General features: G+C 39.9%; 1 protein-coding gene across 1 annotated transcript; it reads right to left on the reverse strand.

The window, feature by feature from the left end:
- Positions 1–5,499: 5,499 nt before the first annotated feature.
- On the reverse strand, positions 5,500–22,969 carry LOC103480637 (NLR family CARD domain-containing protein 3-like). The gene is made up of 12 exons (XM_081599162.1): positions 22,766–22,969; positions 21,377–21,404; positions 19,381–19,506; positions 19,233–19,310; positions 18,190–18,297; positions 16,190–16,259; positions 15,857–16,067; positions 11,948–13,739; positions 11,688–11,861; positions 8,558–8,731; positions 7,217–7,263; positions 5,500–7,117 (listed from the first exon to the last, which is right to left on the reverse strand). Exons 3-12 carry the CDS (start codon positions 19,455–19,457, stop codon positions 6,567–6,569), a joined length of 3,282 nt encoding a protein of 1,093 aa, XP_081455288.1. The 5' UTR covers positions 19,458–19,506; positions 21,377–21,404; positions 22,766–22,969; the 3' UTR covers positions 5,500–6,566.
- Between the last annotated feature and the right edge of the window lie 1,605 nt (positions 22,970–24,574).

A 24,574-nucleotide genomic window follows, 5' to 3' on the forward strand; every position in this document is an offset into this window, starting at 1 on the left:
GACCAGTTTAGTATACAATCGGTTTCGTCAAAACAAGTTTTGACTAGAAACAACTACATTTTGACAATGAAAATATATTTTCAATTGTCCTTTTTTACTGGCACTGGAGATACATCTCCAGTCTCAGTGTTTCCCCCTGTGTGTTATAATGGGTTTCGTTTTTACATTTTGTTAAGCGAATTTATAATCTGACTTTGGTACAACTGTGTCTTTTATGGCAGGCCGCGTTAACATAAAATAAGCTTTACCTCACTAATGTCCCTTTTCAACAGGTGCTCTGCTCGTCTCTATTTCCGTGTGACCAAGTTACTTCTATGGCAAGCTGTTTTAACATAAATTCGGCCTATCTGTAATTACATTCCAGATATCTAAACATGCATTTTGACAAGACAAAACTACATTTTGACTATCCGGAATGGTAATTTAAGATATCTGTATTTACATTCTGACTAGTAACAATAATAAGTCAAGATATCTTCAATTTCTTTTTAACAAGTCAAAATTCCTTTCAAGATATCTCAAATGACGTCACTGGATCTGTCATTTCACGGGACACATAACAGTTGTTACGTCAATCCGCGTTTCCCCATCAGATACGGTTCCCCCTGCGTCTTCTTGCCGCTCCGCCCCGCCCACGCGGCAAAATACGCGCGTGCTCGTGATGAGCACTGAGAAAGCACGCGCGTAGGGAACTACGGACACCGTGAAAGCTCAAACATGTTTCGGCAAAGTTGTCACTTTCTTCACGTTTTTGCGGGAAACAAATAGTAATAATACTAATAACAATAATAGTAATGATAAATACATACATGTCACACATATATGTATATATATATAGATCTGAGCCTCTCTCTCTATATATATATATATATAAATTCCCTTCTCACCCTCCGCGGGTGGTCTGTTTTTTTCATCCTCTGAGCTCGGGTCCTCTACCAGAGGCCTGGGAGCTTGAGGGTTCTGCGCAGTATCTTGGCTGTGCCTAGAACTGCACATTTCTGGACTGAGATGTCTGATGTTGTTCCTGGGATCTGTTTGAGCCACTGCTCCAGTTTGGGGGTGACTGCCCCGAGGGCCCCGATGACCACAGGCACCACTGTGGTCTTCACCTTCCAGGTCTTTTCCAGTTCCTCCCTGAGGCCCTGGTACTTCTCCAATTTCTCATGCTCCTTTTTCCTGATGTTGTAGTCACTTGGTATTGCTACATCCACCACAACGGCTTTCCTCTGTTCTTTATCCACCACCACAATGTCCGGTTGGTTCGCCATTACCATCTTGTCTGTCTGGATCTGGAAGTCCCACCGGATCTTAGCTCGGTCATTCTCCACCACTTTTGGGGGTGTTCCCCACTTTGATCTCGGGTCTTCCAGTCCATATTCTGCACAGATGTTCCTGTACACTATGCCCGCCACTTGGTTATGTCGTTCCATGTACGCTTTCCCTGCCAGCATCTTGCACCCTGCTATTATGTGCTGGACTGTCTCAGGGGCCTCCTTGCACAGCCTACACCTTGGGTCTTGTCTGGTGTGGTAGATCTGAGCCTCTATTGCTCTGGTGTTTAGGGCCTGTTCCTGGGCGGCCAGGATGAGAGCCTCTGTGCTGTCCTTGAGTCCAGCTTTCTCCAGCCATTGGTAGGTTTTCCTGACATCAGCCACTTCAGTTATTTGTCGGTGGTACATCCCATGTATATATATATATATATATATATATATATATATATATATATATATATATATATATATATATATATATATATATATATATATATATATATATATATATATCAGATACCGTTCCCCTTGTTTTTGTTAGGATTTGGGGAAGGTTGGTTGGGGCGTCTCTAGTTTCTCCACCAGGGGGCATCCGGGGACCCCCTGGAGGGCGTGGACCTGCAGCTGCACACCTGCTGCCACTTACCATTGTTGGAGGAGTTTATCAGGATGGAGCCGCCGACACTCCTGTGCAAGAGTGTTAGCCTGTGATGGTAAAATCACCTCCGACCAATCTGTTCCCCTAGTAATCTCCTTCTGTGCTGCCTCTCCTAGGTCGTCATTCCGTGAAGTCCTGAGTTCTTTGAATCTCCACGAACCTCGGCAGGTCGACCAAAATCCTACCCGTTGGTGGCCACAATCTGAGACCAGTTCTCAGTTCTGTCAGTGGCAGATCCCTGGTCAAGCGGCTCCCTCCCGGCTCCCCATTTGACATCGCTCTCCACTCACCGGTCCGCCCTCTAGAGAAGCTCATGCCCTCCTTCCAGCCTGCAGCCCCAGCCTTGCGGTACACCTCTACATGCTCAGGCGAGCTCATCAGAGCAAGTAGGTATCTAGCAGGACTGTAAATTCCCACAACCTCTGAACGCCCCTTACCTGTCTCATTCCCACCCAGAGATCCAGAACCACGAAGACGAGCACCAGTTTTGGACCTTCTTGTACATATTGCTGTTTACACTGTATTTAATAAATCATCTTAACCTTTACCCGTCTCCAGAGTGTGTTCTGAGCATTTGGGTTAATCTCAACATGACAGTTTTACAGTGGGGGAACCCTATCTGATGGCCATATTTCGCCCATCAGATACCGTTCCCACACTGTAAAACAAGGGGAACGGTATCTGATGGGTGATTTTAACATAGGGGGAACGGTATCTGATGGGTGATTTTAACATAGGGGGAACGGTATCTGATGGGTGAAATATGGCCATCAGATACCGTTCCCCCACTGTAAAACAAGGGGAATGGTATCTGATGGGTAATATCGAGCATTAAAATACATTACCCTGTTTTTATTTCATAAATATATGTATATATAACTAAACATATATGTACATTTATAATAATTATAATATATATGTATTTATCATCACTATTATTATTGTTGTTATTGTTATTATTAGTTTCCCGCTAAAACGTGAAGAAAGTGACAACTTTGCCGAAACGTATTGTTTGAGCTTTCACGGTGTCCGTAGTTCCCTACAGGCGTGCTTTCTCAGTGCTCTGCACAAGCACGCGCGTATTTTTCCGTGTGGGCGGCTCGGAGCAGCAAGAAGACGCAGGGGGAACCGTATCTGATGGGGAAACGCGGATTGACGTAACACCGTAATTACAATTTAAGATGTCAACACAATTATGACTCGTCAAAATTACAATTTTAGACATCTGAATTAAGAATGACATGGAAGCCCTTTCATGGTTTCCAAACAGTTGCCTGCAGAATTTTATGTTTCCTGCACACAAATTAGAAATCGCTCGACAATGTTGGAAATGCGGAGATAGCAAAACTTCATAAACTATAAGACTGTATCTGCAAAGAATTTCCAGTTTATTCATTTCCGACGAACCGATTAATGCACTTAAAAACAACTTTGAAACGCTAAAAATGCTATTGTCAAACCATTTTCAACATGAAAGCGATGAATTTTCAAACATCTTTTTTTATTTTCTCTATTTTTTATTGTTTCATTAAACTTTAAAATTGCTACGCAAGTCAGGGACATTTAGAATACACAGAATACTAATTCAAGATATCAGTCATGTAATTCTGACTAGTCGGAATGTCAATTTAAAATGCATTTTGACTAGACAAAACTGAAATAGAAAAGCTGTGTAATTCAAGATATCTCAAATTCATTTAGAGATATCTGAAAAGGAATTTTGACTAGTGAAAATTGCAATTCAAGATATCTTTAATTTAGTTTTGCCTAGTCATTATTTTCTTAATTTAATTTTCACTAGTTAAAACTTCTCCTATCCAAAAATAAATTTAAGATATCATGAATTATGGAGTCATTCGAGATATCTTTAATTAGAATTATGACCAGTCAAAATTAAATTGAGATATCTTGAATTTACTTTATGACTAGTCATATGGTAAATCTGACGTCATTTCGACTAGTCAGAATGTAATTAGAGGCTAATAGTTATTTTGTCTAGTCAAAATATAATTAGAGATATATTAAATCGCTAAAACATCTTGTCACAAAACAATGTGAGACATCTGGAATGTAAGGGCGGTTGTTAAACCGAATTTATGTTGAAACGGCTTGCTATACTTCCACCGGTCCTTCTAGGCTCTTTATCAGGGTGACGCCTCCTGGCGGGGGAAATCTACAATGTTAAGTGTCAATGACATTTATATAATGTTATTTTCACTCTGTCTAAAGCTCCTCACATTTTGGGAGGATTGTATTAGGACCTTGATGTCACGTAAACTACAGTATGTACAATAATGTGAAGAGTGAGTATGAAAAAAGACACTTTATTCATTAAGACACAACAGTGTTTATGTTTCTTCTGTTTGTCTCAACCCTCTCCATGAAGCTCTGCCATCTCTGCTGGTAGCTGCTTCCTCCTGAAGGAGATCCAGTTGTTCTCCATCATGTCAGCCATGTTCCTCTTCTTCTGTTCCCTGGTTAAAGTAATCAGATGTTATAGCTTGTAGGACATAAATGTAGATAAATAACAGAGTTACTAATGTGGAAGTTACATACACAGAAGGAATTTGTCATGATGTCAGTGTGTTTTTTTTCATGCGTGTTTTCTGTCAGATGTCAGGATTTATTTTGACCCAAATAGTCTCCAGTGCTCCCTGTTAATTTAACCCTTGTGTGTCCTCTAATTAGTTATTCCCCTCACCTGTTCTCCATAGTATTTACGTTTGAGTTTCGTCCTTGTGTGGCGTGGGATTCTTGTCTGTTTAAATTATGCCAGTGTCTCTCTGAGTCTGGGCCTGCTTGTGTTCTGTCTGAAGAGAAATAAAAAGCAAGATGCCACGTCACCGTGTACCTGTTGGTTCGTTTGCAACCTCAAAAACGCCATCCCTGTCAGAATTATTTAAAACAAACATGTTACATGCTTTTCTTTTCTTTTTTACTATCCAGACATACACAATTATAACTGGAATAGTTGTGTAAATTAAAGACAAAATGTAATTAACTGTAAGTTTTAAACCTATGCAGACAAACAGCCATGGATGAAATACCGGCATCGTTTCTTCAGGTTTGTTCATTTTTGTGTCCTCTACAATTAATAATTCACAACCATTTAATTAGAGAACTGATAGGTCTCTAATTAAAAATTAAACAATGAAGCTCATAGATTCACGGAGATAAAATATAAACAAATAAAGGCAACATGCTGTAGAATATTGACAGTTATTTATAACTGAGGAATGTGCAACTGAGTATCTTCAGAAAATGAGCATGTTGTGTTTGAGCAATAAAAATATAGCAGACTTGGTGTTTCAAATGTCTTCCATGACTGTATGTATGCAACCTAATATAGGACATGATCAAAACAAACACTATGGCAATCTTTTCCTTGATTAATGTAGTTTTTTGCAGTAAGCAAAAGGTCTACCCTACTGTGACAACTTATGGTGTCTTTTTTATCTTGTGGTATTTAAAATGACCTCTTATCATTGACATAAGTGAGACTAAGCCTAAGAACAACAAAAAACAAACTTAGTGACATCAATGTTTTTGTCTTTATTATTGATAGCATGCCAAAATGTAATCAAAGAGAGAAAATATAAAAACTACATCCAGTACCTAAAAGGAGGAATAGGTGATGCATATTCAACTGTTGATTGCAATATATTGTGTTATTTAGTAAAGTTACAATAAAAGACATGATAAAAGTTTTTAAATATTAATTTCAGTATTTTGGCAATAGGATTGTAGGTATACATCTGTCACCCTTAGGACTGCCCAGTTATAAAAAGACTTCAGTAAATAGTACAAGTTACATTAGCTACTGCCATTAATCAACATTCTCTGTGCAACTCTTAAGAAACTTAAATGTCAAGATGGAATCACTTCCACACACAAGCTAACAGCTGCTTCAGACTTTCTATGTGTCATAACAGACCAGCATTGATCACATTTACATGGTCATTATGTGACATCACATTAGCCCCGCCTCCTTTGAACAGGAAGTTACCCGTTTTCCTCTGGTGGTCATAATTTTACTGTTTGATTCATAAAAATTTAGACCTGAGTCCAACAACAGAACAAGATGCTGAATCCTTCTCTCAGCTATGGCTGCAGCATGTTGCTGTGATAGAATGACGAATTATAATCCCATGAAGTTTACATACAGTTGGCTCTAAATCACACATGCATCATCCAATTTGCACCAAATAATTAAATAAATGACCTTTAGTAACGTCTTAAGAGGCCATTAGGTTTACTGAAACTGAAGATTATTGGGTGGCTCCTCCAACATAAGATTGAAACTGTATCCTCTAAATCTTGACAAACACACAAGACATGTTCTAAATCCTGCAGGAAGACCTCGCCAATCCTGCTCCACAAAATAGGAAGTGACAATGACCCCCTGTCTAGAAAGTCAGATTTCAGTCTGGTGGACAGGTGCAGGAAAGATGTGAGAGCATCAACAATGCAACAGGGGGTTGGTGCTGAGGCTCCTGCAGACTGTGGAGTTTATTGTGAAGCACTTTGTGATTATTTATGCTGTTTAAACTCAGTTTTACAAAGAATTTTCATCTAAAACCATATCTTGGATGAAACACATGTAAAGTTAGATTTTCTCTAACTTAGAAAAGATTACTCTAAATCAAAAACCAAGACCCCCAAGAATGATCCCTGCATGCAAATCCAGGATAAAGAGTTTCAGTGAATTTGGTGTTGAAGGTGTAGATGTGGATCAGTGTCTCTGAGGAGACTCTGTAGAAGGACAGAGTCCCTCCAGGACAGTCCACAAACACGGCCACTCTGCCAGAGGCAAAGGAGGAGGAGGAGGAGGAGGAGAAAGTGGGGACAGGGATGAAGGCTTTTTTTCCATCGTGCCAAACAGCATAACCATCATCAGAGCAGATTAGACTCCAGGATTTATCATTAAATCCAAACCAGGAATCGTCATTGGCTCCTTTTCTACTGATTCCCCTGTAACTCACTGATACATAGACCCTCCCACTCCACTCAACCTCCCAGTAACAGCGACCAGTCAAACAATTAGCACACAGCAGCTGACAGAGATCAAATCTGTCTGGATGATCAGGATACGGCTGCTCTTCTTTCACAAGTGTCACCTTCCTATTTTCATCAGAAAGTTTGAGGAATCTGTTCACAGTGTTCAGGTCGACTGTTAGTGGATAGGAATCTGAAAAACAGAACAAACACAATGCAGTTACTGATGTATAACTTTCTGAACTCACTGACACAAAGGTGAACATCCATAAATGGGACAAAATGCACTTACACTTCCTCAGACCTGGTGTCAGCCATCTTTCTCCTGCAGGCTCCATGCTGTTAGAAAGAAGGTGTTTTAATGATATCAGTATTTTCAAGATGCAAAAATGGACACTAAAATTTAGACTTTATTGAGTTTTTCTAAGAGTTCTTCAGTTCATCTGTGGCTGCATTTCTGTCACTATGTCTAATATTTTATGCTAGTTTTGTTCAAAGTTGACAGTTTATTTGTCCCCTCCTCTGGTTTTGTGTTATTGCTCTAATTCTGCCCCATAATATGCATAAATAAAATAGACTGGGAACAAAGTTAAAATTCTAACAGTACAATAACCATAACATTAAAAACCATAATTTCTTTAGATCAAATGCATATTTATATACAGTGAACCCTCGTTTTTCGCAGGGGTTGCGTTCTGAAAAGAACCCATTATAGGCGAAATCTGTGAAGTAGTTAGCTTTATTTTTTACAATTATACAGCATAATTAAATACTCTACATTGAAACCAAATAATAAAACCTGTTATCAGGCCCAAGCATTTTTTAACAAATAGAAAACTTTCTTACAAGTAACTACAGTAAAATAATCATTTTAATCATCAATACAAAACACAACAGGGCAAATTGTGACTTGTGTATTTCACTGTGCCTTTGACTGTGATGCTGCAGCCTGACTCCGCTCTCATGTGTCTTTTTCTGATGAAGCCTGTGGTGCAGGTGTGTTTTTTCGAGAGAAGAACATAGTTATCGGTGCAAACTTAAATTTGCCAAGCTGTATTACGTATATGCCGTAACATTATTGGCACACAGGAAGAGAAGAAGCATGGATACATTGTTTAGCCAATCAGGACGCAGAACACAATGCACTGTAAAAAAAAAACTGCACAAAAAAATCTGTGTAGCAGCGAGACCGCAAAAGGTGAACCGCGTTATAGCGAGGGATCACTGTATTAGAATAGACTAGAGCTAATTGGAAACCACACTTCAGTGTTTAGATTTATATTTTTAAGTCATATCAGTCTTTCTACTTTATGTTTGTCAAAGTTGAAGGAAAATTTACTTAAAATTATCAGTGCAAACTGGTACCAGTGCATACCAGTTTGCACTGATATGGGAAATTTATTGTGTCTCTGTCTTAGCTTGATTTCCCACGATGCACCATAAATCCTCACTGATATAAACCATCATTTCTTGGTCTGAGGGTGGTTGAGGTATCTGGGTTTACCTACCTACACTCATATTCACATTGATTTGTCCAGATCTCCTCCTCCCTCGCCGAGGATTATTGTTCCTCGATAATCTTGAGTATATTATCCTGAGTATCACTGTGTGGATGTAGAAAATATTTTCTCACCTTAGAGAGTCCAGTTTGAAGCTTTGATTCTTCAGTATAGCTGCTAGACTCTCCTTTCCTGCGTCTCCTGGATTATTGTAGCTGAGGTCCAGCTCCTTCAGGTGAGACGGGTTCACAGTCAGAGCTGAGGCCAGAGCAGCACAGCCTTCCTCTGTGATTAGGCAGCCTGAAAGTCTGCAGACACAAACACACAACACTGTTAAAAACTCACCTATATTCTCAATGTGAAGCACATTTTAGAACTTGTTTTTAGCAGGAATAATCAGAAGACATGTTAAGAAAGGTAGAGCATGCCTTTTAAGCAACAGTCTGCAAAAGACTGTGTGTCTGTCCATATTGTTAGTTGAAGACAACTTTGTTTGGAGTCACCATTGAAATGTAGACATAGACCTGGACAATGTCTAAACCGTCCGTCCGTCCATCCATTTTCTGCCGCTTCATCCGGGGTCGGGTCATGGAGGCAGCAGCTTCAGACCCAAAGCTCATGACCAAAAATGAGAGTGGGAATGTAGATCGACCGGTAAATCGAGAGCTTCCGCTTTTAAACAGGGGGACCACCACCCCAGTCTGCCAATCCAGGGGAACTTCCCCCGATGTCCATGCAATATTGCAGAGTCGCGTGAGCCAACACAACCTTACAACATCCAGAGCCTTAAGGAACTCCTGGCGAATCTCATCCACCCCTGGGGCCCTTCCATGGAGGAGCACTTTAACCACCTCAGCAACCTCATTCCAAGAGATTGGAGAGCCCAACCCAGAGTGCCCAGGCTCCGCTTCCTCAACAGAGGGCATGTTGGTGAGACTGAGGAGGTCTTCAGTCCCACCGGCCCACAACGTCCTGAGTTGAGGTCAGCAGCACACCATCCCCACCATAAACAGTGTTGGTGCTGCACTCCTTCCCCCTCCTGAGACGCCGGATGGTGGACCACAATCGCCTCAAAGTCATACGTAAGTCTTTCTCCATAGCCTCTCCAAACTCCTCCCACGCCTGAGTTTTTGCCTCAACGACCACTCGAGCCGCATGCCACTTCGCCCGCTGGTACCCATCAGCTGCTTCTGGAGTCCCACAGGCCAAAAAGGCCCGATAGGACTCCTTCTTCAGCTTGACAGCATCCCTCACCAGAGGCCTCCACCAATGGGTTCAAGGGTTGCCGCCACGACAGACACGAACAACCTTTCAATCGCAGCTCCGATAAGCCGCCTCGGCAATGGAGGCACGGAAAATGGTCCACTCAGACTCAATGTCACCCACCTCCCTTGGAACGTGTTTGAAGTTCTGCCGAAGATGGGAGTTAAAGCTCCGTCTCACAGGGGTCTCCGCCAGACATTCCCAGCAGACCCTCACTACACGTTTGGGCCTGCCAGGTCTGACCGGCTTCCTCCCCCACCACCGGAGCAAACTCACCACGAGGTAGTGGTCAGTGGACAGCTCCGCACCTCTCTTCACCCGAGTGTCCAATACATACGGTCGCAGATCTGATGAAACAATGACAAAATCAATAATCGAACTGCAGCCTAGGGTATCCTGGTGCCAAGTGCACATATGGACACCCTTATGCCTGAACATGGTGTTTGTGATGGACAATCCATGACAAGCACAGAAGTCCAACAACAGAACACCACTCGAGTTCAGATCGGGGGGGCCGTTCCTCCCAACCACGCCCCTCCAGGTCTCATTGTTATTGCACACGTGAGACTGGTTCCAGAACAAGAGCCATGGGTCAAGGCGAGGCCAATTATTTCTAGCCGGAACACTAGCACACTAGCTCTGGCTCCTTCCCCACCAGAGAGGTGACATTCCATGTCCCAAGAGCCAGCTTCTGCAGCTGAGGATCAGACCGCCAGGGTCCCCTCACTCGGCTGCCACCTGTCACACATTGCACCTTTGGCTCTTCCGACAGGTGGTGAGCCCATTGGAAGGGGGACCCACGTCTCCTCTTTGGGTGAGCCCGGCTGAGCTTGCCATCGTGCCCCACCTCCAGGCCTGGCTCCAGAGTGGGACCCCGGTGGCCAGCGTCCGGGCGAAGGAACGCCAGATTCAAAGTTTGTCTCCATCATAAGGGGTCTTCAGGCTGTGCTTTGTCTGGTTCCACACCTAGGACCTGTCTGCCTTGGGTGACCCTACCAGGGGCATAAAGCCCCAGACAGCATAGCTCATAGGATCATTGGGACACTCAAACCCTCCACCATGATAAGGTGGCAGCCCAAGGAGAGTTGAAAAACTCACCTACATTCTCAATGTGAAGCACATTTTAGAACTTGTTTTTAGCAGGAATAATTAGAAGGCATGTTAGGAAAGGTAGAGCATGTCTGTTAATCAGAAGTCTGCAGACTGCTGCTGTTAAGCAGCAGTCTTCCAGTGAGACTTTAAGGCAGATGTAAAATTAACGGAGTAGGCCTGACCCAAAACAATAGTTGTTGTCTGAGCTTCACCAGCTGGCTACATCACTCAACTGGGTGGCCTGAGCTGGGACTCACCAATTTACTGTGTCTCATTCCACGTGCTTCATGGTGTCAATATGTTGCTTTTCATGTGCAGATGTACTTTGTGCAACCCCTCACTGTGTCCAATATGTGTTTTCCCTCATCTGCCCTCATGTTATTATTTTTTCTCATCTAACAAAAGGTTATCTCCCTTGATGGCTGCAGCCTCTGGCGCCATAACGTATGTTGTGTGTTTGTCCTTTTGTTGTTCTTTGGGTCATCCATCCATTTTCTTACACCCTTGTCCCTTGGAGGGCTTAGGAGGGTTGCTGGTGCCCCTCCAGCTAATGTTGGTCCGGTCCAGGGTGACCGGTCGCCAGTCTGTCGCAGGGCAACACAGAGACACACAGGACAAACAACCATCCATGTGCAGCCCCTCAACATGATTCAATCGATCAAATTAGGATTAGAGTTAGCACAACAGTTAGTCAGCAATCCCCACCACTAGAAGCAGGTATTAATAAATAATCTCTGTATTTGACTGGGTTTTTAATCAGGTTTTCTGGAGCAGAAATGCATCTAACATATACTGGGTAGTGGTCCTGATGAACATTTTGCACTTCTTTTCAGAAGGCTAAAACACAGTTTAGACATGTTTATAAATATCTAAATATGTAAACAATAAAATTATTTAAATGTATCTTACCTCAGAATCTCCATTTCACAGTTAGGACTCATCAGACCATTGCACAGCAGCTTCACTCCTGAATCTGTCAGATCGTTGTTACTCAGGTCCAGATCTCTGAGACTAGATGTTGTTGAGCTGAGCAATGAGGACAGAGCTTCACAGCTTCTCTCTGAGAGGTTACACCCACTCAGTCTGAAAGGACAGAAGGAGTACAAAGTAATTATCTGATTGTTTTATTTGTTACATAGTTTTATAAAACCACCTGCATCTGTACTTACATGGCTTTACTGGAGGTTTTGACTACTGGCAGCAGCTTCAGTAGAGCATCTTCTGTAGCAGAGTATTTCTTCAGGTCAAATGTCTCCAGATCTTTCTCTGATGAAAGTAGGATGAAGTGCAAAGCTGACCAATGAGCAGGAGACAGCTGCTGTGCTGTAAGACTTCCTGTTTGTAGAGATTGTTGGATTTCCTCCACCAGTGACTGATCATTTAGTTCATTCAGGCAGTGGAACAGATTGATGCTTTTCTCAACACCATGATCATTTAACGTCTCCTTGATGTACTGGGCTGTGTTTTTATTAGTTGCTAAACTTTCTTCTGTCTGCATCACAAAGACTCCTAAGCGAAGCCTGTTTGTATAAAGTGAAAGACCAAGTAGAAAGCGGAGGAACAAGTCCAGGTGTCCATCAGGACTCTCTAGGGCCATGTCCACAGCGCTCTTGTATATGTCTGTCTCTGAAGAAGCACGGTTTTGTTTTTCTAAATGTGTTGATTTTATCCCATCTTTTTCCAGCAGATTGACTCCAGATTCCATGAAGGTTAGATGAACATGAAGAGCAGCCAGAAACTCCTGAACACTCAGGTGGACAAAGCAGAAAACCTTGTTCTGGTACAGCCCTTTCTCTTCTCTGAAGATCTGTGTGAAAACTCCTGAGTATGTTGAAGCTGCTCTTATATCTATGCCACACTCTGTAAGGTCTGATTCATAGAAGATCAGGTTTCTTTTCATCAGCTGCTCAAAAGCCAGTTTTCCCAGAGACTCAATCATCTTCTGGTTCTGTGGACTCCAGATTGAATCTGTCTCAGCTCCTCCATCGTATTTGATGACCTTCAGTTTGGTCTGCACCACCAGGAAGTGGATGTACATCTCAGTCAGGCTCTTTGGCAGCACTTCTTCATCTTTCCTGTTCAACATGTCTTCCACAACTGTAGCAGTGATCCAGCAGAAGATTGGGATGTGGCACATGATGTGCAGGCTTCTGGATTTCTTTATGTGGGAGAATACCACTCTGGCCTGCTTCTTATATTTAAATCTTTTAGTGAAGTATTCGTCTTTCTGTGAGTCAGTGAATCCTCTGATCTCTGTCATCATGCCAACAAACTCAGTGGGGATCTGATTGGCTGCTGCAGGTCTTGTGGTTATCCAGAGGTTAGCTTTGGGAAGCAGGTTCCCTCTGATGAGGTTTGTCAGAAGAACATCCACTGAGGTGGACTTTTTTACATCTGTCAGGATCTCATTGTTGTTGAAGTCCAGTGGAAGTCTATTCTCATCTAAGCCATCAAAAATAAACACAACCTGTAACTCTTCAAACCTGAAGATTCCTTTGGTTTCACTAAAAAAGTGGTGAACAAGTTCCACTAAGCTGAACTGTTCATCTTTTAACAGATTCAGTTCTCTGAATGTGAATGGAAACATGAACTGGATGTCCTGGTTGGTTTGGTCTTCTGTCCAGTCCAGAGTGAACTTCTGAGTCAGGACCGTTTTCCCAATGCCAGCCACTCCCTTTGTCATCACTGTTCTCATTGGTTCATCTCTTTCAGGGGAAGATTTAAATATGTCTCCATGTCTAATTGCTGTTTCTGGTCTCTCTGGTTTCCAGGTCACTGATTCAATCTGTCTAACCTCATGTTCATCATTAACCCCTCCAAAGTTTCCCTCTGTGAAGTAGAGCTCTGTGTAGATTTGATTTAGAAAAGTTTGATTTCCTGATTTAGCGATTCCTTCAAACACAGACTGGAACTTCTTCTTCAGGTTAGACTTTAGTGTTTGTTGACATGTGATGAGTGATTCTATGAAACAAAAATATGAAATAATGTAATTTAAGAGTGATTTTGTCATGTTTCTGTGGGGGGACAGAAACACAAAAAGCAATTGGAAATGAGTTTTGAAGTTTTAATACGAAAGTAAAAAGCAACTTACATTTCATTAGAGGCACTATATATTTCCAAAAATATTTGCTCACCCATCCAAATGATTTGAGTCAGGTGTTCCGATCACTGCCATGATCCAGGTGTATAAAATGAAGCACCTAAACATGCAGACTGTTTTACAAACATTTGTGAATGAATGGGTCGCTTTCAGGATCTCAGGGAATTCCACCATTGAATTGTGATATGATGTTCTGTGCAACAAATCCAGTCATTAAATTTTCTTGCTCCGAAATATTCCACAGTCAACTGTTAGAAAACTGTAAGAAAATGTACAATGTGGTGTAGGAAAATGGAAGTGCTTAGGAACGACAGCAACTCAGCCACAAAGTGGTAGGCCACATAAATTGACAGAGTGGGGTCAATGGCTGCTGATGCAAATAGCATGAAGTCGCCAAGAAGTGATTGACTTCTGCAGTCTATCACTACAAACTTCCAAACTTCACGTGGCTGTCAGATTAGCTATAGAACAGCAAGCTTCATGTAATGGATTTCCATGGTGGAGCAGCTGCATCCGAGATATACATCACCAAGTTCAGTGCAAAGCGTTGGCTGCAGTGGTATAACACACACTGCCACTGGACTCCAGAGAAATGGAGGCCCCGTTCTCTGGAGTGACCAATCGCGCTATTCAATCTGGCATACTGATGGACGAGTTTGGGTTAGCCGATACGTGTCTGACTGTATTGTGCCAAGTGTAAAGTTTGGTGGAGGGGGATTATGGTTTGGGGTTGTTTTTCAGGAGCTGGGCCTGCCCCCTTAGTTCCAGTGAAAGGAACTCTGAATGCCTGCGACAGACTGGCGACCTGTCTAGGGTGTACCCCGCCTCTCGCCCGAAACGTTGGCTGGAGATGGGCACCAGCACCCCTCCCGACCCCACTGAGGGAAAAAGGGTGCAAGAAAATGGATGGATGGATGGATGGAACTCTGAATGTTTCAGCATAAAAGGGAAACAAATCCATGCTCCCAATTTTGTGGGAACGGTTTGGAGTTGGCCCCTTCCTTTTCCAACATGTCTGTTCACCAGAGCACAAAACAAGGTCCATAAAGACATGGATGACAGTCTGGTGTGGATGAACCTGAATGGCTTGCAGAGTCCTGACCTCAACCCAATAGAACATCTTTGGGATGAATTAAAGCTAAGACTGAGAGCCAGGCCTTCTCGACCAACATCGAGATCAGTATGTGATCTCACAAATGCACTTCTGTAAGAATGGTCAGAAATCCCCATAAACACTCCTGATCCTTGTGGACAGCCTTCCCAGAAAGGTTAAAGCTGCTCTAGATGCAAAGGGTGGACTAACATCATATTGACCCTATGGATTAGGAATGGGGTGTCATTTAAGCTCATATCTGAGTGAGGGCAGGTGAGCAAATAATTTCAGCAATATAGTGTATACTATGCTTTAGAAATTCAAGTTTTATCTTTTAGATAACAGAATAAAGAATACAGTTTGGAAACTCAAACTTCTTTCCATAATTAGTTATCCATTTTCCATATTTCTTAAGACCTGGATAAACATAGAAATCAAATTCCATACTTTTCACCACTGGGTACGATAATTAGACAGTTTTCCAAGGGAGATCATGATAAGGGTTAAAACACAGTCCAACAAAGGCTCTAGGGTCTTATAGAACAGTTTTCATTATGCCCATTTTGCTTCAACATTTGAAGTAGTGTATGTGTTTTGTAGCCTAATTAAAGTTTTCTTGGGGGTTTTCACAAAATCAAATTTTCTATTTTTTTTACAATGTATTAAAGTACTTTTGTATAAAACAAAAAAATTTATTGTTTTGAGAAAAATGACAAAAAATATAATTGCACGATTTAATTTTAGGTTTCATCAGAATAAAGGTTAAATCTATGAAATTCTTGTAGACTTCATGTTTCTTAGAAGTTATCTATATCTGGTGTCAACTACAATAAGTCTTTAAGGATCTCTTGTTCCACCATTTCTGTAGAAGAATAATTTTCTTACTGCTCTGCAGAAGGTCAGCCAGGTCATTCAGATTCATCATTCTCAAGAAGTCAACGGTGATCTTTAAAAACGCTTCTTTGCTGTTACTTCTTAGCTTCTCATCCTTATTTCCAGACACACCCTTCTCCTCAACGGGGCAATCTGAACTCAAGACCTTCTGGATATCCTTCAGCTCGTCCTTCACAAATGTTGCAATCTTTTTTTCCAGTTCCTAAAACAGAATAAGACATGAAACACCCCTCTGAAAAAAAACTGAGACATTCAAGTGATCTATAAAATGAAGTAAAAAAATTATTAACAGAAGATATTAAAGAAGTAGTATCTTATACAGACCACAAATATGGACCCCAGCCACATTTGAAACTCATGTGAAGGTTGACCAACTTCTGGGCTCAGCTTGAATCTATGGAGAAATCATGAGCTTTATATACCACTGCTCAAAAAAATAAAGGGAACACTCAAATAACACATCCTAGATCTGAATGAATGAAATATTCTCATTGAATACTTTGTTCTGTACAAAGTTCCATTTGCACAACAGCAGGTGAAATTGATGGTCAATCAGTGTTGCTTCCTAAGTGGACAGTTTGATTTCACAGAAGTTTGATTTACTTGGAGTTATATTGTGTTGTTTAAGTGTTCCCTTTATTTTTTGAGCAGTGTATATATCTTTTCATGGGTTTTTCAGTAGAACAGGACATCATTTGCCTAAAATTGACCCAATCTTGTATTTGTTTTAGTGCTTATCTAAAATATTAGAAAGAAACTAAAGCTCTGAAAGCTGAAATATCAAAATCTAATTCTATTTGACATGTTACTGGCTGCTGTTTGAAGGCCAGCATTAATTTTCCATGGTGCTGATTGGTTGTATTCCTAAGAGCAGAAACTTGGATATTAGCTTCTGTGGCAAAGACAATTTCTACTCTGTACTGATGCAAATTAAGGTGCATTTTGTGTCTAAACTATTGAAATAGGCAGTTATAATCATCTTTACATGTAGTTTCAAGCAGGGGTGGAAATTAACACCCACCACTGGCCAAATTCGGGTAAAAGTATGAAGTGGTGTGTAAATTGGAACAATCCACCCTCCACAGTGGCGAGTTGACAATTTGAACAAACAAAAAAAAAAAGCTGCATTCAGTTTGAACTTTTGTCCAGAGGAGAACTGACCACCTGGACTACAGCCATATTTAGCGGCCCTACGCTGTAATTTAACAAAAATAGCTATTAAATAAAATTTTTATTGACCACAATAAAAATCAGCCCATTGGTTGATTTTATTGAGGGACATTAAAATCAGTCCGGTAAAAAGGAGTGAAAATAAAGAAAACGTTTCATGCAGACAGGAGGGTAGGTGTCTCTGTGTGTGTGTGTGTGTGTGTGTGTGTGTGTGTGTGTGTGTGTGTGTGTGTGTGTGTGTGTGTGTGTGTGTGTGTGTGTGTGTGTGTGCGTGTGTGCGCATGTGTGTGTCTGGGAGAAATCAACACGAAGCTCCAGGTAGTCAGAAAAACTCTGGAATAAAACAGTAATGATGACGGCCCGCTGAATTAATAATAAACACGTTCTGAGATATTTTAGCAATAATAATTGTGAATTTCAATAGAAAACGTAACAAGTAAGGGAAAACAAATAGAACAGTTAGAAAATAGCTCTTGATACCATTTAAAAATATTTTATAAATGACTACACATCTTTATTAAATAGGGAGGAGTTGTAGTCAAAATGTGGAAGTGTTCAACATTGCTGTTCAACATTGCAAGAATGTTAAGGTTGTGTAGATAAAGTTTGCCATTAGTAATTATATGAAATGAACTTATTGCACTACAACCCTGTTAAGGTGTCCATGCTTTATGTTAAATTATTCTGTATAAGAATAAGTGTATGGCAAACTTATTGTCAGTAAATCAGTTTTCATAGAGTTATGAATAAATCATATATTTTATATAATTTGCTTGTACTGGTGGGGTTTGTAATTGAAAGAAAAAAACAGTGGCTGGTGAAATGTGAGAGTGGTCGGTAAAAAGTAGAGAACATTTTTAATTTCCATCCCTGGCAAGTCCTAGTAGGTTTCAGCTTTTCAGATAGACCACTGTACATTGCATCTGATGTTGTTATTGCAATTATTACTAAGATTTTCTAATATTATGCAGCCCTGGAATTACCCTTAAAGAGCAATGCATTATTTAAATGGTTTTATTAGTAATGGATTTGCAATAAATTATTTTGATAAGGAAAACATTTATATTAAATTCCACCTAAAAGCTGCCATTTTGGAATGAAAACCTTTCAGTGAGACTCATATTACACAGTTAGGCCATTTTGATGAAGCTCACCTCTTTGCATCTGAAGGTTGATCAATGTTAAAATGAATTAATCCATCTTTTGACTTGTTGCTCTTGAAGGACACACAGCTTGGTCCAGGTTCTTGTTCCTGGTGTTTCCTGTGGATGAGAATGTCAGTTCAGTCAGACGCCTCTTTTATTTCCTGTCAGAAAAAAACTTCTTGGATTAATAAATCTACAGTGTGAATGAAAAGCATTCACCACCGTGGACATTTTAGCCTTTTATTGCTTTTACAAAGCAATCATAATCCAACAATAACATTTTTTTTTACAAAAAAATACGAAAAAGTCTCCTTAAAGCTGTAATATGTAACTTTTATAAAACATTATTTTTACATATTGGTTAAGCTGTCACCATGTCGTGACAATATGATATGAGAGACAATCTGTGAAAAGATCAAACTCCTCTAACTATTTTTGCCATCTAAAGAAATGCACCACTCCCAGTCAAAATCAACCAATAAGAGCCTGGAGGAAGGTCTTAGCACTGTCAATTAAGCTTGTGTATGCGCTTATTAATGTGTTAATGGCAGAGAAACAAATTACCAAGACAGAAAAATATTTTCATCCGCATCACTGATGACTGTGATAATTAGCCTCAGCAATCCTAGCAGAATCTGCCAACAGGTGGAAACTAAAAGCTAAGACCATTGCTGCAGCTTGCTGAGGACAGAATGGATGAGCAGCACATACACAGGAATAATGGACAGCACTAAGAGAAGCTTGACTTTTTTAAAGATTATTTGTCTCATACCATACTGACACAACATAGTCACATTTTCAATAAATAAGTAAGGCATTTTTTACGAAAGGAACAGTTTTAACATCAAAGTGAAACCTAATTTCTACAAAATAAAGAAAAATAAAATGTAACTTTTTACATGCACCTTAATTTCAAAAATACGTTTCATTGTTATGAATAATAATGGTCATCCAATACATCCCATAGGAGCAGAATGTGCTGACACATAAAAGATTAAATACTTTACATTGATTCAGTTACATTTTACACATGTGATTTAGCTACAGCTTACCTCTTTGTAGCAGAAAGCTGGTTAAGGTCAGACTGGCCAGACTCCATATCAGGATCACATTTTCTTTCAGTCTGATTTCTGCAAGTAAAGTTGGTTTAATGATGGGAGAGCTTATCCTGACAAACTGATGAAGAGACAGACATCTCACCTCTTGTCCTCTGGTTCCTGGCATAAAGTGGTTTCAGATAAAGGAGCTTCCTCTTCCTTGTCCTCAGATGTCTCCATGTTGCCAAATTCAGATCAATATCAGCTTAGACACACATTCCACCTCAATCTGCAGAAAGACAGATTATAAGAGATCAGCTGCACCTCAGCTCATTATTCACAGCCCTCAAAAATATTAAACATTAAAAACTAATGTGTTGGGAATTTAGTCATATATCAACACAACGTTAATAAAATGACACACGGCTTTCAAATGGTTCACAAACAAAACTGAAAATTGCAGTGAGCACATATATTAAGCTCTATTTATCATGATACCTCTAAATAAAGTCTAGTGCAATCAGAGGCCTCAGAGTTTCTTTTAGAGAACATTAGAGAACAAATCTTTTCATGAAGATCAAAGAACACAGCAGGTTTGGTTTAAAGACGTGGAAGAGTTTAAAGCAGACTTAGAAAATGAAACAATAGCCCAAGCGTTGAACATTTTATGAAGCTCTGAAAATAAAACCAGACAGACAGGTTGGGTCTGCTAATGGAAAACTGGTTATAGGCAGCCTGGTGGAAAAGCACTGATAGTCATGTACTCTACAAGTCTACTTTTTAGATCTTTAAAATAAATCTAATTAAATTATGTGGAAGTTTTGTAGGTTCAACGTAGCTTTCACGATTTATAGGCGTTTAGATTTTCAGTTTCGTTGTTTCCAGTTCAGATTGTGCTTTTTTCCCCTTTATTTTGGTCTTTCTTTCCTTGTTCTTCATTCGGTGAAGTTAACTAGCCAGAAATTTTACTCATGTAAGAGTAGCGACACTTTTTAATGATATTACTCAAGTAAATATAAAATGTATGGTGTAAAAAAACAACTCCTAAAAGTATATGTTTCCAAAAAGTTCCTAAAGTAGATGTAACTGTAAATGTAACTAACCCACCTCTGGTATGTTCAATCCTAAAAACAAAGTGTTTAACCTTCTGAGGTCTGTTGTTAACACAGCCAGCAACAGTCAAGTTTGTATTAAAAAACTTTTCAAAGGAGAAATTGATCACTTCTTTGTAAAAGTCATTATTTTTCTCAATCCACCATTTTGTTTTACCATGGGAGCAGCAGTTGTAAAGCAAATCAATTTGGGCAAAAGTTCAAGATTTATAGAAACTTTTGCATAACACTGTAGGTGTTGGGGTTGGGGGCCCTTTATCTTTGGAGCAGTATTAAAAAAATATTTGGTTGCAATTATTTATCACCTACATCCTACAGAGACTGCATGAGTTAAAGTTGATCTGAGGGACGTCGTTTAATATTTTGGTGTATTTATAGTTTCCCATTCATTAAATGTGTGACGTTCACAATGGAACATAAGTTATTTAAATATTTACCAACCATGAAGAACACACCTTTAATAAGGGTCACATACATACTTTTATCGACCATTAATGAATAAATATGTGTTAAATACGATCAGCTCTCAACGGCTCTTATCTTTAGTGACGTATTTCTACTCAGAAACCAGAAGTTAAAATGGTTCTTCTTCATCCTACGCAAACACGTAAATCTGCCTTAATTCATAATTAATATATATTTACAAGTAAGGGGAGTTTAACAATAACAAAAGCAATAACAATAAAAACGTCTGCACGTTTAAACGCAGAGAATCATCCATCCATCCATTTTCTTGACACCCTTGTCCCTTAGTAGGGTCGGAAGGGGTGCTGGTGCCTATCTCCAGCTAACGTTCCGGGGGAGAGATGGGGTTCACGCAGAGAATCAACTAACCTAAAATAGTTCTGAATTCTGTTTGGATAAAACAAAATGGCGAAAATTAACTAGGTTTCTTGACCCGTTCTCATTATTCCTCCTGACTAAACGGTTGCTGTTGAGTAACATGAAAGAAATCATAAAGAGGATTCTCTTTAATATGATAGATTAATTATCTTTCATAGATTAATTATTTATACTGCTGCAGCCGCAACGAATAGATTGTCTTACCTTTCGTTGGAAGTTGATAGAAAATAACCTGCGCAACAGAAACACAGATGAAAATGAAACTTTAGTGTTTGGTTTTTTAAACAATGCAACAAGACAGGTTTATAGGAATGCTATGTGTAGCATGTTGGTGCGGATTCACCTTTAAAGTGAGTGGTGGCAGCAGCACCAACGTAGCCTTTAAAGCAGTGGTTCTTAACCTTTTTTGAGGTACCAAATCCACCAGATTTATATGCGCATTCACTGAACCCTAAATAAAATGTTTGTTTGTTTTTTCAAATTCAAGGCATTTGACCCAACTATTACTTTAAGAAGAACATAAAGTCTTAGTCTCTGAGAACAGTTCTTCAAAATATAGTCAGTGTTTTCAGCACTGTCCAGGAACGACCCAAGGTATTTAAAATTTGCCACAGTTTCAACAAGTTGGCCATCGAGAGAAACTGGAACCACTTTAAAGTCTTGTTTAGATCATTTCATTAGCTCTACATTCTTAAGAAAATGAAAAATGTATAATAAATAATAAAGACTTTGCGGTATTCTGATTTAGTAATGTAATTATATTAGTTGTGTTACCACCCGCACGCCACTAGAGGCAGTACCAACACCGAAAATATGCAACTAAGAGCAGATTTAGAAGTTCACCGAAAGCTACAGAATTTGGTAAAAAACTGTGAGTTTTGCTGAAGTAATTAAAGACACAAGTTCGAATCCATGCTGAGAGTGGAGCTCCTTCAATCAGTGCTCCTCCGCAGCTCTGATTGGCTAAGCAATGTAACGTGATCCTCTGCAGCAAGTGATGGCAAAGCTGGGCGTCATCACGACTTTACACAAGTGTGTCTTTACCTCCGCGGCAGAGGCTCCGCCGAACCCCTGAGACCGACTCATCTAACCCTAGGGTTCGATCGAACCCAGGTTAAGAACCACTGCTACTTACTTTTAAAAGCTGCCCTCTGGTGGAAATATTTTATCCCCCAACTTGTAACTTAATGTGACGCCACAACAGGTATTCCAACACAAAAGCTGCCCTGGGGAAGCGTGTATTTCAGTCAGTTTCAGTGGCGCAACTACACATTATTCAGGTGGATGCGAAAACATAGATCGGCGCCCCCCCTCCCCCGACCGAGGGAAGGAACGTCAGGGTGAAGGTGCGACGCTCACTCACTTTATTAAAACAATGTTTCAGCGTTAAACCACCAGTAAACCAACACACAGCGCTAATCAGAGTTCTTTTAGAAATAAATAGCGAAAATAAACGAGACCCGTTCGGATCGTTCATCGTAACTAAACAGCTGCTGTTTGGCCAAATAATGAGAAATAAATGATCATAAAGAGTAATCCTACAGGTTAATTAGTGTTTCCCCTGTTTCGTCCGCAATGAACAGATTGTCTTACCTTCAGTTTGAAGTTGATCTGCAACACAGGAAAAATAAGAGAAAATTTAGTGTCAGAAATGTTTAGGTTCTTCCTCCAGGTGAGAAAACCGATCCTCTGTTTCCATCCCTGATTCACATCTAGTTCTGCGTGGTTTTCCTATTTCTTGTTCCTCAGTTTTATAGGCTTTGTTTACTGTAAACCATCTCATCAGCGGCTACCTGCATGTTGGTTCTGCTCTCTCTCCGCTACGAAGGAGGAAGATTGATGTGAGCCCTGTGAGTATGGCAGGCCATATTGGTATATAATCGGTTTCGTCGGACACTTTCCAATTGCGTTCTGGATAATCAAAACAAGTTTTGACTTGAAACAACTACATTTTGACTATCCAAAAGGGTGATTTAAGATATCTGTTTTTATATTCTGACTAGTAAAAAAGGACAATCGAAAATATATTTCTGTGATTCTTGAGAATAGGGACAAAATGGGTTTTAATTTTCCCATAATGTTTTGGGTTATTTCTCAACCTTATGTATGCAAATATGACAAATAATGTTTTGGAAATGTAAAGATGCTAAGGTGCAGGCTCCCAGTTGCAACATCTTTTAAAAAAAAATTTAATTTTTAATTGACCCGACCCAGAACCTTGTCATCTGACAAAAATAAATAAAAAATCAATTTTTATGATCCTATTAATGATATATTTACTCATTTTACAGACAAATGCTTCTCAAGAAACAAAAGGAATATTATTTGAAACAAAAAACAACAAAAAGTCCATCTGACAGAGTTGACCCTGCATGACGGAGTTGACACAGAACTGAAGGTGGTGACAAACTAGTGAGTAAAATGAAAAACTTGATACATATGAAGTAATGCAATTTATGTCAAATACATTAAAATGAATTGCACATTTAAGTGAGATTTGACAACAATTTCACTGAAAAGAGTCAGAAAAACTCTGATGGAGTTGACAAAAAGCCAAACGACCTCAATTTATATGATGTTATTCTGAAGGAGGCCATGTTGTAGCTAATCAGGTCCATGAAATCTTTACATTATACCAAAATTAAGCTTTTATTTCACAAAATTTCATAAAAGTTTTGTAAATTGTCAGTTATGGTGTTGACACATCATGGTTGTGACAAACGACTTAGGAATAAAAAGAAAAAACTAAAGAATAACTTAAGCTAACCAGAGCTAACTAGCCCTCTAAGCAAAGGAAGAGAAGGGAAGTGGTCATAACACATTCAAAATTAAATGGGCTAAACACTTCCTGAAGAATCCAACCTCTGTCTGGAACTTCATACCAGATCACATTTTCTCGCGCTTTGGTGGCTTCAACCTCATCTTAAGTAGTAATTACAATGTTGAGAAACTTCCTGTAAAACTCTCATCTTTCCATAAGCAGGTGCTCTTAGCGTGGATGCTCATCTATAAACATAACTTCTCACCTCACAAATACCTCATCTGGAACAACAGAGATATTTTATTTAAAAATAGGTCACTCTATCTTGAAACGTGGGTTCAAAATGGGATTCTACTGGTGGCTCAGCTGATTAATAAGGAAGGACGATTAATCAATTATGATGAATTTTGCTCAATATATAATTTTCCAATTAGTTTGCAGGAATTTTCAATGGTGATCAATGCTATACCTTTGGGCACCTTAATGTTATTTAAAAACACTAATTATAGTCTGTCTGTTCCACCTGGTATCCCTGATCCAGCCGAATCATCTCTGGGTAAAATCTGCTTTTCACTGGAATTTAAGAAAAGCAATGAGAAAATACGCAGATTGTTCCAAGAAATGATTGTTTCTCGCCCAGC

The sequence above is a fragment of the Poecilia reticulata genome, chromosome 18, assembly GCF_904066995.2.
Source record: "Poecilia reticulata chromosome 18, P_reticulata-male-v2, whole genome shotgun sequence".
Lineage (NCBI taxonomy): Eukaryota > Metazoa > Chordata > Actinopteri > Cyprinodontiformes > Poeciliidae > Poecilia > Poecilia reticulata.